The following is an 18,424-nucleotide window of genomic DNA, read 5'->3' as shown; positions in this document are numbered from 1 at the left end:
TGTGGGGCCAGCTACTTCAGAGGCCTGGAATTGTACCTGTACTCGTTGGAGCTGTGATGATTAATAATTTTCACAAGCAACTTTGCTTTTTGTTGTGTCTTTATAATGCTTTATCTCTTTGTGATATGAAGTATATGATACGTTTTTTATTCATAATAAATCATAACTTTTGTTACATATTAATAGTGCAGTCAGACCGAACTGGAGCTGAGCTATTCACGAGAGGCGATTACATATGAAGTCAATTCCGTTCACGCAAATAGGTGCGACTCTGGCACAATTGACGCGTTTGAGGTGATGCGAGTGGAGGCAAGCAAGCACACCCGCGATGTTGACAAATGTCAGAGTAGGAGCCACCGTTTCAATTGGAACAATTGGATTTGGCTCGAATCAGTGGGATTAAAATTCGATACGGTACGGCAGCAGCTTTTGTCATGTTTATTTACATGTCAACTTTAACGTCAAAGGTCTCTAAAGTCCAAACTATTCCAGTTAACTGAAGTAAAAGCAACAACAAAAATATACCTGGTGTTCATCTCGCATAAAAACGATTCGATAAGTATTTCGATACACGGGGTGCGATATGATTCAAGGACGGTATATTTGAAAAAGGATTTAATTCAATTAAGCTGTTTACATCCAAACCAACTAACCACCTCAAATAGGTTTTCCTTACACCTATTTTAAGTATTGATATCAGAGAAAAGTTTTTTTTATTTGTAAATAGTTAATTGGGGAAATATTTATTTATAGTAAAATAGAATCTCATTAGAAACTAGAATTGGCAATTTCTGGAGAAATTGCGTGTGAAGGCGAAGGCACTTCACACTATTGTGGGACTCGAAATGATGATTAAATGACATAAAAATGGTAAATTAATAATGATGATTAAGTAAAATAAAAATGGTAAATTAATGATGATGATGATGAAAATAATTATTAAAATGTGTTAAAATTGAATGAATGAAAAATTAATGAATAAAGAATTATGGCCAAGCGGGATTTGAACTCCCTCGCTGAAGTGGCTCGTGTTCAAAGCGCCATTGTCTTCTAACTGAGCTAAACAGCGACTTAATGTTGCTGCGGTGGAATGATGCTATTAAACGAGAAATAAAAATGGTAAATGCCGTTAAAACGGTAAAATGATGTTTTTAACTTAAAATTAAATGAATAACTAAATGAATGAATGAAAAATAAATAAATAAAAAATAAAAGAGTTAATAAATGAGTTAAGGAAAGAAATCATGAAAAAAGTTGTCAGATGTCAAAATTCGAACTCGGTCGTATACGTCGCTCGTGTCTAATACGCCATTAAGAATGAATGGGGGATTTTAAGGCACAAATTTGCTAATTATGCAAAAACGGTAAATGTTATGAACAAATAAAATACTAGCAGTCATGCCGTGAATTTTTGGAACGTGTGAAAGTTGGAATGGGGTGAATCGGTTAAAGCATGTGGGAGTAGTTAGGTGTCAAAAAAGTGGGAGGAATAAAGTAGGATAATAATGAAGGCCTTCGCCTTCACACTAATAAGAAGAAGAAAAATAAAGTAGAATAACAATAGTGTGAAGGCCTTCGCCTTCACACTAATTAATAGTGTTACGAGTGCCTAGTGACAGCCTGGCGACCTGTCCAAGGTGTACCACACCTCTCAGCTGAGAGCCTCCAGCTCACCTGCGGCCCCAATGAGCACAACCGCTCTCGAAGGATGGATAGCAGTTCTCTTAAACATTGTGCGTGTGTGTCTCTCTATTGTTTTGTCTGACCTGTTTTGTGCGTGGGCTCAGTGGTGGAGGCACATATGTTGGTCTTGACATCCTGGCATGTGCCGGAGCTACTGGACTCGAAGCAGATGACTTCCTGTCGCAACTCCCGCTGCGACACCGATGATGATGACACATGCTTTGTTACATCACCTGCACAAAGGAATTAGCAAGAAAGCATGAGAGATTCAATGCTTTATGTTTACATTCTTACCCAAATCTGGTCACACTTCAAAGCTTGTACAGATCATAAATTGAGCTCGTCTATCTCTCTGTGTTAGTCCAGTGATTGGCGGGCGGGTGGTCGGAGACACACACCTGTTTCATATTCAGGCAGCAGTGGTATGGGGAAATCTTGCTTTCTCTGATCACCCAGACGTTGCCTTCTCTGTTGTTCCTCCTGCTGAGCACTTCTGGTGACTGCTTCCAGCTGATGGTCCCTCAGTAACTTCCTACCATCGCGAGAGCGGAACACAAAAACTCAATAAGAACTCAATAAGAACTCTGCGTGATTGTTTAAAATTGGGATAAAACTTGATGTGATGATGGACAAACATTATACGTGTTTTCGTGTCCCTCGTGTACCAAGAAAACAAACACAATGAAAGCCTGAGGAACTGCTGAATGTATTTTTATGACGAATTCCAGAGTGTACAATCTTGGGAGACACAAATTGTGATCTTTAAATGTTCAAGCCCCAAAATGAACTCCCGATACAATCGATGAATAGATTTTGCTTACCGAATGTTGCGTCTCATGTGCGAGGGTTTGGAGCTCCTCTTTCTATTTCCTGTCAGGGCGGCGGGCGGGGTAGTCCTTTGGCTGGAAGGTCTCGAAGCAGGTTGCGAGGGGGGAGCGTTGGCCGGCGTCCCCCCTGAAGGTGAGGTAGATGGCGGAGGGGTACGCTGCCATGCTGTCGTGTCGCCTCCCTGAGCCTCATTCTCTGAGGTGAAGGAGGCGCAGTGGGACTGATCTGTAAAACAAAATGGGGACCCACTGTTAAACATGCAAAATTCAAGCTATTTATTTTGCATCAAGAGCATTCCCAAGATGTCGTAGACAATGCATACAGATCATGTCCAGAGCCACAAAAAGAGTTGCCTTGAGAAAATTCACACAAATGTGATCCACCTCAATTTACCCTTTTGAGATTATTCTGAAACTAGCCATTGTAATTTGTTTTTCCATTGATCGTTGTTCTTCATTAAAATTACAAGCCACAATACGTTTTTTAACTGGGATATTTCATCTCATCGTGAGCTTGAGTATGTGATTTAAGTGTTTCCTTTGTTTTTTGGGTATATTATATAAACAGTCGCTTAACTGTATTGCACTGCTTCCATCCAGTGTGAAGTCGGAGTTTAAGCCTTACAACATTGGTTAAAAATACTGGTTTGAATTTAAAAATAAAGGTAAACCATATTGAGGTGACCAAAACCTTGAATGCACTGTATTTCGACAATACTGGAGGCCTGCAGCGTTTCTGTGTTGAATTTGTGCCCTCAAACAGAGACACTCGTGTGTGGTGAGAGCTCACCAGGAGTGCAGCGGGAAATTAATGAACACTTAATTTGTCTGACAATTATTTCCATACTTTCATTTGCTGTACAGCATATCTTTGTTCATTTACCTGCCAGCAATGTCTAGAAATGAACGATTATCTTCCCTTCAATGTGACTGGCAGAAGGTCCAATAAACGTCTGTAGAGACTAGTTGACAAAGCTCAGTTTTGTGTTTGCATTAATTAGTTAGAATTAATTAACAGTCAAAGTGGCACACTCACTAATTAACGCTCGGAAAGAAAAGACATGAATCACGTAACTAACTGGACAAGAACATTTCCAAGTCTGTTTTGGGGATACACCCGAAGTATGCAGTCATTGTTCTAACACTGAAGGAAATCTATAAGCTTGATATTTTTGTGCACATTTGAATTTATGGTTGTACTTCCACCAACCCACTTGAAAACTGCTTTCACTTCAATTTTTCACCTTTCATCTTTTCCTCCAGTACTCCTCCCTTTTCAGTTGCTCTGCCAGAAACACGCTGAACCAGATCTCGGGTTTATGTAAGCACTGGATCATAAATATGGACAGATTACGAAATGAAAAACAGGAAACCCACACAAACAGTACCAAGAACAAGCCGTGCCAGGAACTTGCCAGCAATGACGGCACTAAATGATGCTGTGTTGCCAACATACACAGCGTCTTCACTCACAACCTTCGATGTTTATGACACCAAGTAGTATATCATGTTGCCGTTGCGGACCTGCAATGTCCACATTGTGATAAGAATGCCTGCAGACACTCTGAGCCTAGCTGCCTTGCAAAACAACTTGCACAAAACGCCCAGTCTGGTCATGATACATAATCAAACACAATGTGGTTGGTTAAATAACACCAGTCTGTGTGCGTGTGTGTGAGTGTAAGCGTGTGCGTGTGTGTGTGTGTGCATGCAAGCACATTGGGACATATCTGAATGCATGGAGGAAGGACTAGTATTTCAAACCCATTCATAGGAGAAATCCCTATTGATGGGAAGTAAATAAAATCATGTCATCCATCCATCCATTTTCTGAACCGCTTAGCCCTCACGGGGGTCGCGGGCGTGCTGGAGCCTATCCCAGCAGTCAACGGCCAGTAGGCGGGGGACACCCTGAACTGGTTGCCAACCAATCGCAGGGCACACAAAGACGAACAACCATTTGCACTCGCACTCTCACCTAGGGACAATTTGGAGTGCTCAATCGGCCTATCAAGCATGTTTTTGGGATGTGGGAGGAAACCGGAGTGCCCGGAGAAAACCCACGCGGGCATGTCAATATTAAAAAAAAATCCAACTTGCTGTACTACATATTGGTGATATAGATGTTGGAATATTTCTGTCCTCGCTGTTTCAGACAGTACAGCTAAGAATCTAATCGTCACTACACAATATGTCGCTTCAGCCATACGATTGACAGTAGTTAACTTATTTTTACACTTGTGTAAGACTTACCATAACGTTACTGAAAACATTGCCGGTACAGTAACAAGGTTAAATAATGACATTTTGCGGGAGGAGGAATGTATGAAATTGCTTCAAAACATGTTCTTCAATTGACAGTTGCAAGTATGAATGAAAGATGAGTCTATACTGCTATATTGCATCGGCAAAGGACATAGGTTTTCTTATCTCGGTCTGAGATAGCGCCAGAGACAACAAAGTGTCAACATGAACATTTCACATACACATTTCAACTCATGTCAGCCCCTTGTTTTCTATCTTCAATGTTACCCGACAGAACAATTTTGTATACGACTTTACGTCATCTTGAGGGCACTGACATCAATATACTGGCACAATGGCTTCCTGTACGCACACACAAACACACACACACACACACACACACAACCGCACACTGAGCACTCGGGGAGCCGTTAGGGAAGGACAGGAAGTGGAGTGGGCAGATGAAAGTGAGGTCACCATTCAAAGAGTAAGGCTGCACTTGAGAGGAAGTGGGGGCAGACACACGCATGATCAATGAATTTGACTGCTTCGCACATCACAGTGAACTATTGTTTCACTATTGAATCTCTATTTTAATACATACTCTACGTACATGTAGTGCATTTAGAGTTAGTTTCATTTCTTGTCCACAATGTGCTAAATGTGTCTCAAATACAGCAAACAGATAACAACAACAACAACAAACACATACACGATAGAAAAATAATCTGAAGTGCAGAATGAAGGACAACAGAAGACCACAAACATAAAAAGGATACTGCAATATTTATTGAAATGAATCTCATTTGCAACCGACGGCTTACATAACGCTGAATCACAAACACATGAAAGCAATTTAAGCCTTTTTCAGATGTGCTTTGTGCTTGAAATGTTGCAAATTTCCATTTTGAGTGTCTTCTAACGCCATCAATACAAAAGGAAACTGGAGCAATAACATGTTTGTCTGATTAGATAGTAAACAACATGCATCTCAAGCTATTCCACTCCAGTCTTTTAGGTGGCAGTAATGTGCATTAAGTTGTCTGCGTCATCTTAACATCTACCAGCTCAGTGGCCTAGTAGTAGAGTGTCCGCCCTGAGACTGGAAGGTTGTGGGTTCAAACCCCGGCCGGGTCATACCAAAGACCATAAAAATGGAACCCATTGCCTCCCTGCTTGGCACTCAGCATTAAGGGTTGGAATTGGGGGGTTAGATCACCAAAAATGATTCCCGAGCGCGGCGCCGCTGCTGCTCACTGCTCCCCTCTCCCCCAGGGGATGGATCAAAATCACATGGGGATGGGTTAAATGCAGAGGACAGAGCCCTTTGAGACTGCTTGTGATTTAGGGCTATATAAACTTGACTTGATTGATTGATTGATTGATTGATTGATCTTATCCATGCTTCAATCCATTTTCTACAGAGCCTATCCTGTGCATGGTCACAGTGACCTGGAGCCCATCCTAGCTGATTCTGGCTGAAAGCTGGACTACACTTTATAGACTGATTAAAACAAGGCACAAATAAAGACAAACAACAATTCACAGCCACTGATTGGGAACTGTACCCACAATTTCTGCATCAAAGTCAAGTGAGTGAATCACTAAAAGTGACTAACACTTTGATGGGCTTCGCGATTACAGCCAAAATCATAACCGTGACTATTTTAATAATGATTGAAATTAGATAATTGTGTAGCTTTAATACATCACTGAAGGTAATGTTCCTTAACATGATCAGATTCCAGTGCAACAAGATTAGGCACAATTTTCATGGATGCAACTCACACAATCAGTTCAGATGCAACAGAACAAAATTCATTTCTAAGCTTTGTAAGAAAAACAAAATAATCCATCATACCATTTCCTGAAGGCAGTTGTCCTTGTTTAGTTGACGCACAGCTAATATGCACATCTAGTTCGAACAACCTGCTCCAATTAAAATATTTGGGATTTTTTTACCTAATGTAACATCTAATCTCTTTTTTGTCATTTTCCTCATTTTATAGATTGCATTCTCATTCCAGTGGTTAGGCTTATTTACTGTACTCTTAAACCTTTATTTTTCATCTCATGAAGAGAATTGTCAGACACCCCATACAACAAAACAAGTCAAAACAAAACCTAAAAGGCAACACAAAGAAGTATTAGTACTAAAGACAAAAATAAGGATGAAGCATATGTCAAAAGAGCATCAATCTGCATGTTAACAGAATTCCAACTTTCTTCAACAGGCATCATTGGTAAATTGAGAGTTTGTTACAAACTGCACATACAGTCTGTCCACATACTGTCTCAAGAAGCTGCATTATACGTTATGATGGCCTTTTGTACTTTGCGTCTTTACCGGCACTCACATACTGAGTCTTGAGTACAATTCTTGCAGAGAACGTTACTCTCTAACGCCAGTGACGCCGAGGGGGATGTGAGAGGGTGCTTATATAACGGTTGCCTGTGGCTGTTACACAACCAGTGTTCACAAGAACTGCACACACACACCAAAAAAACAATCACACATACTGCATGTGTGTGTTTTACATGTGCTCCCTTTCACACTCGTCTGTTACTTGAAGAGCTGTCGACCAAGTCGGACTCATTGATTTGGTTGTTTTAAGCAACAGAGCAGTGACATTATTAAAATAAAAATCAAACACAAAAAAAATTATCTTGTAAATTTGAGGCAGACTGAACATTAATTTCATCAAATCCTTTGACTATGTGAAATCATCAGTCATCAGAAAGCTGCAAGGTGCTTTTAGCAAAACAGGACTACAGGCTGTTATTGCTGTAACCATGACAACCACTTAACACTGTTTTACACAGCCTCTTGTAAAGGACCTAACCCAGCGACATGATGGTCCACAGGGAATTATTATATATTATTCTTTGACATTTTGAAAGTTCATTCAAATGATCAGTAACATAGTAAAAATCTGTGGAAATGTATTTACTTTGCAAGTTGATTTGCAAACTATGCCTCCATGATTTAAGTATTAATACTCCTTGTAATAAAATATAAAGGCTATGGGCCTGCACAATAGGCACAGAAATCTCATGACATTTGTAGTTATAATTTTGTTGTTTGGTTTGAGTAAAGTTTAATTGGAGTAGGCCTGTTTTGTTAAAAATAGATGACGCTGATGATTTGCTGCAGAAGAAAGCCTGTCAGCCACAAAGGTAAGGCTGTGTGCATATTCATTTTCACCGATTACACTGTCTAGTCAGATCATTGTTTTTTGTTGTATTACTCATGGCTTTCAGAGTGTTGACTTGAAACAAATGTTTGAGGAAGATGATGTAACCACAGTTGTTTGTTTTGTGAGTGAAAAAGCGTTTTCTCCTGTTGGTAGCTTACTGCGACTGCACATTTGGATGGGCACGACTTTACCGGATGTAGTTCAGTCAGTCAAGCAAGATGCTATCTTTTTGATTTATTTCCAAGTTGTTTTGGGGACGTGAAGCTTCCTCCTGACAGCTACGACAAATCGCACGTAATGGAAATGCACCATTGAATTCAACTGAGCACTGCAGAGAAAGTGATGGATCTCTCTTTTGTGTTGCACTGCAATTGACCAGTCTGTAAAATCATTTTCTCTTGGACATACCAAGATAAAATGGGTTATGTAACATGTCTTATGAAAGACAAAAAGCGGGCGTGCAAGGACGGGCAGGCGCGCACACGCGCACACGCGCACACACGCACACACACACACACACACACACACACACACACACACACACACACACACACACACACACACGTTTCTTGTATAACAGCCTTTCCTCATTGAGTTATTAAGGCTGCTTTTATTAGCGTGGAAGCAGGTGAGTTACGAAATCCTCCGCAAGGGACGCACGAGTGGAGAGGCACCAGAAAGTTCAAGAAACCCGGCAGCGGAAGAGGACAAAGACCACACGCGTAGACATCCACACACGTGATCGAGCGATAGAGAGCAGGTGAATTGTGTTGGATTTGTTTGTAGGCCAGTATGTCAGCATTGCTGTAGGGAAGAGGATGAGTGATGCAAAAACACACACGTTCAAATAATCCTCAATTTAAAAGGACATTTTGGGTAATAGCAGCTGCGTAATTGCAGCCTTCGCCTTCAGCGACGAAGTCTTATGAAAGCAGTTAGACTTCATGTGCTCCTTGTATTCAAGTCAGACCCTCACGCTGTTTCCAAATAGGACAGCTTGTTCCTTACCGGCATGCTGTAGCCAAATACAGCCAAGCTGAGTCACTAGTGCAGCACAGATACCTCAGTGATGCTGTTAAAAGCTTCATTTCTAACTCCATATTTCTTAGTCTGATACACACTATCACTGATAGGCAGCTGCAACACAATCAAAAGGGAAAATTAACACCCACATCATCCACATTGGGTGTAAGAGAACAGGGTGTGCTTTCATCCTTTCCTCACTGCCACACATGGTGCTGAAACAACAGGGCACATAGTGTCCTTTTCACAATGCGTCAGACAAATCAGATTTTTTTTCGTAATTCCAATGCAAGCAATTCTGTGTTACATCCAGGACAACATGTACAAACAAAACCCTGTTGAGAAGCACTCTCAGACAGCCCCAACACAAAACAACATTGTATGAAGCGGAATTCCCCAAATTTGGGCTGGGTTTTATTGGGTTAATACGTGACAATATGTGATTATTTTGTAAGTGATGACTTGCATTATGCACTGAAAAAGAGATAATAAAGTCAGATATAATAAAGAGATATTCACAGTCTGTGGAAAAACCAATCTGTGAAAGCTATTCAGAAAAATGTATCTGTTCATTCAGCCAGACGAGACGCGGGCGTTGCTCTGCTCTTTCTGCAGTCGCCTCACACATTTACCCTGCTAACCCACTAGTCTGATGAACCATGTGTTCCTGCCTTCAGAGACACACATTTCCAGCATGCCTTCGAGCCAGCCCGCGATGGCCAATCACATGCGGGCATTGCTTAAAGTAACCCTAGAAACAGCCAATCGGTGCGCGGCTGTGAGAGGACACACGGTGCACATGGGATCTCGACAAAAATCAATGGAGTAAAAATTCCTTGAGAGTGGCTAAAAAGGAGTGCAGAAGCACTCACGAAGGAAGAGAAGGGATCCAAGAGAGTGAAGGGATTGAGGGAAAAGGTGGCAAGGACAATGCACGTTCAACTAGCTGTGGATCCAGTGTTACACAACGCTGTTAAGTAAATTCGCGATTATCACCTAGTGGCTGAAGCATGTTCGTAAGACTTCTGAGATGTCCAAGTGGCTTTCTTGTACCATTTACCTCAGTTTTCCCTCTTGCAAAATGCTCTCATTTTTCTGGTCCCAGGATTGGGATACAGCTGAGTTGAATTTGAGAATTTGCCTTTCCAAATCAGTTTTGGTCTGTTGTCCCGTCTTCTCTAACATTTCAAATAATTTCAATCTTGGATCCCAGACAGGAAGCTTTTCTCTCAACAAACTTGCTGCATCCCCGGCCGTGCAATAGCAGTGTGATGTTCGAGTCACCTACCTGTGAACGACTCGGATTCGTCCAGGAGCAGCATGACTCGGGAGTGAAGAAACAGGCTTCTCAGTTCTTCTTGGATTTTCTCCTCCTCCTCCTCCTCCTCTCTTTTTGATTTTCCCCCAACTCCTGCTTAAAACAATCTGATACCCTACAGGCACAGCCAAAAGCCTTAAGAAAACCAACAGGATGTGTCCGTCAGCTTGTTTTATGTTGAGCCTTTCTATAGCACTACTGCCACAGTGACAGACTGACTCACTGACTACTGGCTGGCCCGCTCTGTGTGCAGTTTTCAATAACAATGTCAACACGAGGCAGAGGCAGGAAGGAGGGCTGGCAGCTGAAAAACTTACATAACCCCTGATGCTGGAGGCGGGGCCCAATGAGGTGGGACTACTACGGCCGACCGAGCGTCACTCAGACCCACCGCACACCCCGAGACAGAAGGAGACGCCCACACATTCAATTCAAGTCTTTTCTCGAAGGAAAGGATTTTGAACAGAAAGCAATTGTGCAATTAGAAGAAAAGGGCATATGAATATTTTTAAGTTTGAAACTAATCTGTACAAATGTAAGGCTTTCATTTTGCCCCCGTGGGATTTTTAATACACAAAAAAACGGCTTTATTAGACAGCAAGAGAATAACTATGCAAGCATTTCCGTGACACTTTGTGACGGGTACTGCTTGTTTCATGTAGAAACTAGGATTTTGTTTGCTTCCATGTATCTGTGTTGAAAATGCATCTTTTAAAATACAGTTTTGAGCATTGGCCCCCTCACTCACTTTCAGGACTGGAGTAGATAAGAATTTGCACCGGTTCAAAATTCCATTTTTAAAATTCCAGAAATAATGTCACAAATTATTTAACATTTATTCATCCACCAGGTAAGGCAAGTGATACCGATTCTGTTTCATAATACTGACTGGGCTGCAAACAGGAATTTTTTTCACAAGCATGTGCGCAGACAAACACGCAGCTTGTAAGATCTTGCATTAAGCCACTTTTGCTTTTTACACCAATCTAATTGAAGTCAGGATATTGGTTCAACTTCCTACGCTTTGTGTGCGTTCTAAGGTAAGCCCATCTGAATATGTACTCTCATACTGCAAATACATTGGTCATAACACTGGGGTAACATGATAACACTTTAGGTGTCAGTCACTTGTTGTAATGTCACAGTTACGAAACATTTAAGGAAACTTACTCAACTAAAACATCCTATTCGATAACAAGTCTTATGAAACCTCTGAAGTGCACGTTGGCATGCACCACATTTGGGTCAGGGTGGAAAAAAAGAGAAGACACAATAAAAGAGATTGAGACAAGGACAGAAACATTGAAAACAAAAGCCACTCAAGACCCAGTTAACCAGATGCCAAAAATGACATCTATTCACCCATAACGTGTGGTTTCATCTACTCTGATAGATCCATGTTTCTACCCTTCCTATTGCTAACACACTTGCTCACTCGGCGAGCATGGTTTTGCCACCAGGCAGAAGACCATTGGGACAATTAGAAAACACCGGGTCGCTGAAAGCTGCCCAGGCCTGCCGCATGCTGGAAACCTCCCAGCTGGCTTTTTCTTCCTGCTGCTGCTCCTCCTACTCCCCCACCCCACAGCATACTGATACAGGGATGTGATGTCAGCAAGCCACACCCACTCCAGAGCCTGCCTTAGGTAACAAGGTTAAGGGTTCAACTGGGAACATGGCAAGATTGAATAATCGTCTTGCTTTCCGTGCATTGTCGATTTGGGAGGATTTTAGCATATGACATAGCATAGCATATTCTAGTAGCATATGACTCCGTTCACCTCTAACTCGATTTAATTAGCACGATTGTTTTTGTTTTTTCATTTATAGTGGTAACATGGTCCCTTTGTTGTCCATTATATGCTGTAGTTATACAATGTATAAATAGACTATATATATTTTTATATATATATATATATATATATATATGTACATACACAAGCGTGAGAGAGAGTAAAACAAATATAAAATGTATCAAAATAAATGTGTAATGAATGATTCTTCTAAATGACAGTGTGACATCTCACTTTATTATTTCTTTTGTTACGGAATCAATGCCAAAATCAACTAATAAATTAACAGAAGTTAAAAACATTGAAATCCCTTCCTTTTTTAAAGTGAATAAGAATAAACTATTGTATACTTTATATCTAAGAATGTGTTTTCACTTATCTTTATATTTCATTGTATTTTTTTTAAATACACGCTGGTTTAAATAAAGGAATATCGTGTTTCTGTCAGTGTTGGTATGCGCTTATATTGACATACCATCTCCAAAAGACTCCATCTGCAGGGCTCCATACATTCGTGCACACACACATGCATAAACAGGCAGTGCAATGCAGTTGTGGGGCGAGGGCAGACATGCCGGAAAGCAGAGAAAGAGGCGGTGACAAAAGCAAAATGAAGGGGGGTGGGCAGGCAGACTGGCTGCTAAGTCATTACAGCACACATGTTCACCTTTGCCACACTAACACAATTCATGTAGCTCCGCCTCCAAGATGAAGCGTGCATGCGTGTGTTTGTGTCACAAACTGTGCACAGAGTAAGTCGTAATCCATCTATTCAGTAGCAATCCATCTATCAAATAATCTATTCCCTTGTAGAGGAGATTTTTCATTAGTCACATAATGCCTCCATTGACTCCAAATCAGGCTTTGTTTGGACTTATTTTTAAGGTTTTAGGCAGGGGGAAAGGGAAGGGGTGCACCAACTATGTTGGAATGCTGACAATGGTGCGCAGAGCATGAGCAGACCAGGCACAGCCTGCCTATTCTGACTGGCAAAACAAATGGGACGTACAAGTATCTGTCCAATGACTAATGTGATGAAATTCGGTCAGGGTTTTTATCTTGATTCAAGTGTTTATATAGTAGAGCATTTGAATTCTATTTGGTCATTCGGTTTCATTCTAATCTTAAAGTAAAGTTTTATGTAAACCCGTTTTATAATTTAGACTTACTAAATGAGGCCCATAATTGTACATGAACATTTTCAACAACTTGTCATTTTCATGACAAATATTGTATGTCTTGGTGTCTGGGACAAACATTTCAAAACTGGTTGTGTCTCATTGATTTGCAGAATAATGATGAATGTGTGTTGTTATTTTTTTCGCATACATTTAATGGAGTTTTTACAGATCATTTAAATTCATTTCAGTGCAATTGAGTGCAATTCAGTCTTCTGTGTAATACACTGTTACATAATTTGACTGACAATAAATAAATCACTTTGATTTTGAATTGATCATCTGAACTACAGTACTGTGCAAAAATCTCACCAGCTCATGAGTTGATCATTTGAATTAGGTGTGTTGGGAAACGGGGACATCTGAAAAATGCAGGGCAGCGGCCCCCGGGGACTCGATTTGGACCCCCCTGCCAAATTATAATCGAATGGCTGAGTGGTTAGAAAATGATGTTTTTCCCCCCCACACACACACAATCAGACTACTGAGCTTCATATCAATTAATACATTATACTATTATGTGCTAAAATGCTGCTTAAATGACTTGTTATACAGTTATATGTTTGTGGAGTAAACAAAGGTTTCATACTGGACTTCGCAATCCATGATTTCGAACATCAGTGGTGTTGAAATTTGTTTTAAAAATCTGATCACGTCAAACTATTGACTCCTCAAACTAAAAAATGTCCCTCAAGACTGAAAGATTACTGTGTGAGCTGAAACTAAGCCATATGACTGTATTGTGTAACTCAACAGTATGACTAAGCATTTCTGCAAATTTGATGACCCCTCTGTCTACAGTTGACACTCAAACGACCACACGCATACACACGGAGCAAGCACACGCACGCTGTGACCTGGTCGTCTGGTGTCCCAGTATGTTGACCAGCTGGTGTTATTTTATCACCTCCCACTCATCACTCAGTGCAGCTCCTTATCAGCATAGATACTGTATATCCCCTTCCAAAAACGCTGTAACAGTGAGTGAGGCCAATTCCTGGATCTTAGTATTATCAGTTATAACGCTCTACGCATTTGCAGTAAGCAGGTAAAGAAACTGGACTGAAGTGAATGACGTCATTTTTATTTGCATCCTTAGCAAGAACATCATTTAAGCCTGCGGGCCACTGTCATTTTTTGTGATGCTTTTCGTAGCTCTTCAGTTCGTAATTTTTTGGGGGGGGTTCACCCTCGAGGTCTCTCCCTTGGCAGTTAAAGCCCATTTAGGTCAGAAGATTGACATGGCCAGTCTAAAACCTCCTTCATTCTTTCCCCTGATGAACTCGATGATGTATTGGGGCATCGTCTAGCTGCCAATCATTTTTTTAAACGGCAGACTGTACACTTCTGGGTTAATTTTGCTGTTGCCATTATGTTGTTAGGTAGTCATGGTAGGAGTAACTAAGTATAAATATTTGGCACCATTTATTTAAAAAATTGTCCAGCCAAGATAAAGACTTCATATATAGAGGGAATTACGTGTTCCATTCCAACCTCTTGATTGATTGAGGCAGTTAATATTAATGCTTTTCTGGATCAATATTTGTTAATCCTTAACTATTTCAAGAAAACATCCAGATCTGTTTTGAATGCCGAGTGAGTCCAAAGCGAGAAGTTGGTACAAACTGGACAAATGTCTTCTTACGACTCACCAAGAGTCAGACCAACAGGAGTCTGTGACATGGTGGGAGGAAAACATGTTGTTGTGTTCACTCCCTCAGAATGCAAAAAAAACAAAACAAAAAAAACCACGCCTACACAGTGGCAAGGGAGGAACACGCTAATTAGCACACTCACCTTCTGCTCCTGTTTTTTTGCGTGTGCATGTATGCATGTGTGCGTTCTTGCATGTGCACAGACCTTACAAAAGAAGTGACTAACCCTGGTGGCAACTGTGCCAAGCACCCATAACACACACCAGTCCTCTCACGTACTGAAAGGTACACAATGTTCGCGACAAACGCACACACAATTTGACCTATCTATATTTGTCACTTGTTCTCAACTGTTGTCACCCACATCTACCGACTGTTCTACCACTTTCATAAAATGAATAAATATATGACAATAACAGCCTTTGAAAACACACGTACAGTGTATGAGAATTTTGAACATAACTATATACATGATTTCATGTTTAAAGTTCCTTTCAGGGCACATTATTGAGAAAGCGAGGATGACGGTACAGCAAAAAATATATTATATTAACATGAAATATCAGAACTGCAGATCACAATTTAAAATTCTACCTATTAGGTATACGTCAGAGACAAACACACATTCTGTTAATGAAGCGATTACGTTTCTAACACATGCCTGTCAATATATTAGAGTTTCATGAAAGTAAAAGGACGGCAAGGAGAACAAAATGGGATGCCAAACCAAGGAGAGCAACTTTGATTGGGGGTGGCATCCTGGTGAGCTGTCATGGCAACAGCAGGACAGACGTAAGAGATGATGGCGGGTGGCCATGAAGTCACAAAAAGAAAATATATGTGCCACGTCACCATGGGGGAAAATGTAAATCAGATTTCAAACATACCAACTCCCTTGATCAGCAAAGCAAACCATCCCTTGCCCTGAAAGGTCAAGTAACATTAATAATCACAATAAAAAGACATAAATGATTTAGTAATAGTTTTCAATTAAGGGTTAGGTTCAGCAACAGGAGGATTTTATATCATAGCTATAAATTACAACGCAGCGTAAATGGTATTGCATAAGCTTTTACAGGTCAAACTTAAAAATATATCAAAAGACTGACTTGCGAGGGGACAAAAAAGGAATGGCTTTTTAAGTCGACATCAAAAATACATTAAGGGACATATAAAGGTAGGCTATCTCTGAATAAAATTTGCGTTTGATCAGTAATATTTTTGGAGTAATGGCAAGCACAATATCATCTTTGCATTGCTCAAGAATCAAGTTGGCCCAGTAAGTGCGCATCACGAGTAACAGCACAAAGCTGAGGGCAGCTTTCCGGCACCGTGGTAGCCCAGGGGGGTGAGTTCCCCTGCAAATAGGACACCTTGGGAACCACAATGGTGCGTCATTAACAGTACACCTGGATTTTACTCTCTCTGATACCGGGAAGATAGGTTTCGGCAACCACATATCCCGAAAGTGAATTTTAGGCCACATCTGCCTGCACAGTCTACGTATAGTCAGGTCAGTTATGCAAAGTGTTGCACAACTGCTGAGGTAAAAGGTTTTATAAGCAACAAATGTCACGATACAACTCCAGCCTTTTTTTTTTTTTTTTTGCATGATTAATGCTTCGATTACATGTCTATTTTGGGGGGATGGTTTAGGGCTTGTGGCCTAACCTAGACAAAAATACAAGTACAGAATGAACCAGTCCCAACTGCTATGAAGCGCAGATAAAAACATTTGCACACATGATTTAAACACCCAAACAAATGACTAAAACCTACTTTCTAAAAATGAAATGGCCTGGGATCCTGGAAATTAAAGTGACTTATTCTAAACTTCCCTGGGTTGATACATTGCATCGGCATACCTGAGTAGGCCGCATGAATATGCCTTCTTAAACCTAGGATGAAGTTAAAGCACTACATACGTGCATTAGGTTTACCATTTGCCATTATGATCAAGTTGATTTTTTTGCACTATAATGTGCTTTTCAGCAAGTATAATGAGTAGCCCATCCAAAATGTCTCGGGACTCGTTGGTTGATGACTTGATGATGTAACGCATAGTGAACACAGATTTTGGATGCGACTCTGAGCTTTGCCAAACATATGTAAATGTATTCGAACACTTCTATGTACAGCGCTTTGGTTCAGTTGTGGTCATTTTTTAAAATACTCTAGGAATAAAGGTAAGTTGATTTGAGTTGAGTCCTTTTGTGTGCCCTGAGAGGTGGTGCCTGATGGAGTAGCACAGATGAGAGATTAGTCAAAATAGACCACTTGCAAGTCGCTGATTAGCTGGTAATGACAAAATTAAAGATACATGTTTAGTATGTGTGTATTTGAAAGAAACAAAATATGAAGTCAAAACTGACTTTGAAATGATATTCAAGGATCTTTTCAATCCAAGTGACTTTAATTTAATTTTCAATTTCAACTATTTTCAGCTTTAGCTTTCTTGGCCAATAGTAATCACTTGTAGTACTCACCAGGTAGCTCATCCTCATCATCATCTCCATCATCCTCTGTCTCTTGGTCAGTGATGTGGCACATTTCTGGCTGGCCTTTGCTGCCATTCAGCTGCTGCTCCTCTTCATCGGACATCCTGTTGTGCTACCTTAGCATTACCGCGAGATGCCTGAAAGAAGACAGAGCGTGATTGGCCGTCTCTTTGTATCCATTCATCTATCAAATATGATGAACACTTTTCAGCCCACAACCTGCCCAGCGATTGGGCACAGATGAGACAATAATGGAAGCGAGTTGCTCTCAAGACTTTCACGGGCACTTAAAAAGCTCTCTCAGATGGGGGCTAATGACTCTCTCATGATTTTCTCCATTGTGTGGTTGCAGTCTTGGTTTTAAACAAAGAAAATCTCCATGACAATGCTGATATGAAACAAACAATTTTGGGGCCCTCACAAAGGCTACATATTATCAAGGAAAACAACTCTACTGTCTAATGTGCTTTTTTGCCCTGATGGTGACAATGAACAAAAAGGCGTGGCATTCATCATAAACTGTCACAACTGAAACAATATTTCATCAATGGCAGAAATTCTTCTGGTCATGTCTGTGTGGACATCTCATAAAACACCTGAATTTAAAACAGTTAAATACAGCTTTGGGCTTCCTGCCATTGTTTTGTGAAAGCATTAAAAAAATGACTTCTGTGCCTTGAAGGTTGAAATGAAACTCAACCAAATTACTACGTAGTAAATCCTTTTTTTTTGTCTTTAGCTAAATCATTGGCAGTTGCTTTCCAGTTGAGCATTAGTTTGTAGGCATGTCTAACAGCTGATCGGAGATGACGTCAAAGTGGAGAGTACAAAACGTCTTAAGCTACAGGACCAGATGCTTTTCCGTTCCTTTCCACTTCATAATGTTTTGAAAGCAGTAAGTGATGTTTTTACGTGATACCGTTTGAGCATCATACAGTAGAGGGTAATTTCCCCACTGCAGGACCAATTGAGGCTTCTTATCCTCATAAAAAAAGGAGCAAGCTTTCA

The 18,424-nt window shown here is 40.6% G+C and overlaps 1 protein-coding gene across 5 annotated transcripts in view; it reads right to left on the bottom strand.

Moving 5' to 3' along the window:
- The window catches only part of LOC147061451 (helicase ARIP4-like), a 43,279-nt gene that overhangs the window by 15,564 nt on the left and 9,291 nt on the right, over window positions 1–18,424 (bottom strand). For 3 of the 5 annotated variants that reach the window (XM_085907353.1, XM_085907362.1, XM_085907344.1), the window contains 4 exons: window positions 17,405–17,553; window positions 2,505–2,736; window positions 2,082–2,215; window positions 1,767–1,916 (listed from right to left, as the gene is read on the bottom strand). In XM_085907353.1, the coding sequence (XP_085763479.1) occupies window positions 1,767–1,916; window positions 2,082–2,215; window positions 2,505–2,736; window positions 17,405–17,519 (631 nt within the window). In that variant the 5' untranslated portion in view covers window positions 17,520–17,553. Of the gene's footprint in view, window positions 1–1,766; window positions 1,917–2,081; window positions 2,216–2,504; window positions 2,737–3,754; window positions 3,839–10,262; window positions 10,566–17,404; window positions 17,554–18,424 lie in introns of those variants that run through there. The other 2 variants (XM_085907376.1, XM_085907368.1) reach the window with 2 other exon arrangements.

Source organism: Syngnathus leptorhynchus, chromosome 1 (genome assembly GCF_054491065.1).
Source record: "Syngnathus leptorhynchus isolate UIUO chromosome 1, UIUO_Slep, whole genome shotgun sequence".
NCBI classification, from domain to species: Eukaryota; Metazoa; Chordata; class Actinopteri; order Syngnathiformes; family Syngnathidae; genus Syngnathus; species Syngnathus leptorhynchus.
Note: the sequence above shows the minus strand (reverse complement) of the source record. Positions and strands in the feature narration are given on the sequence as shown.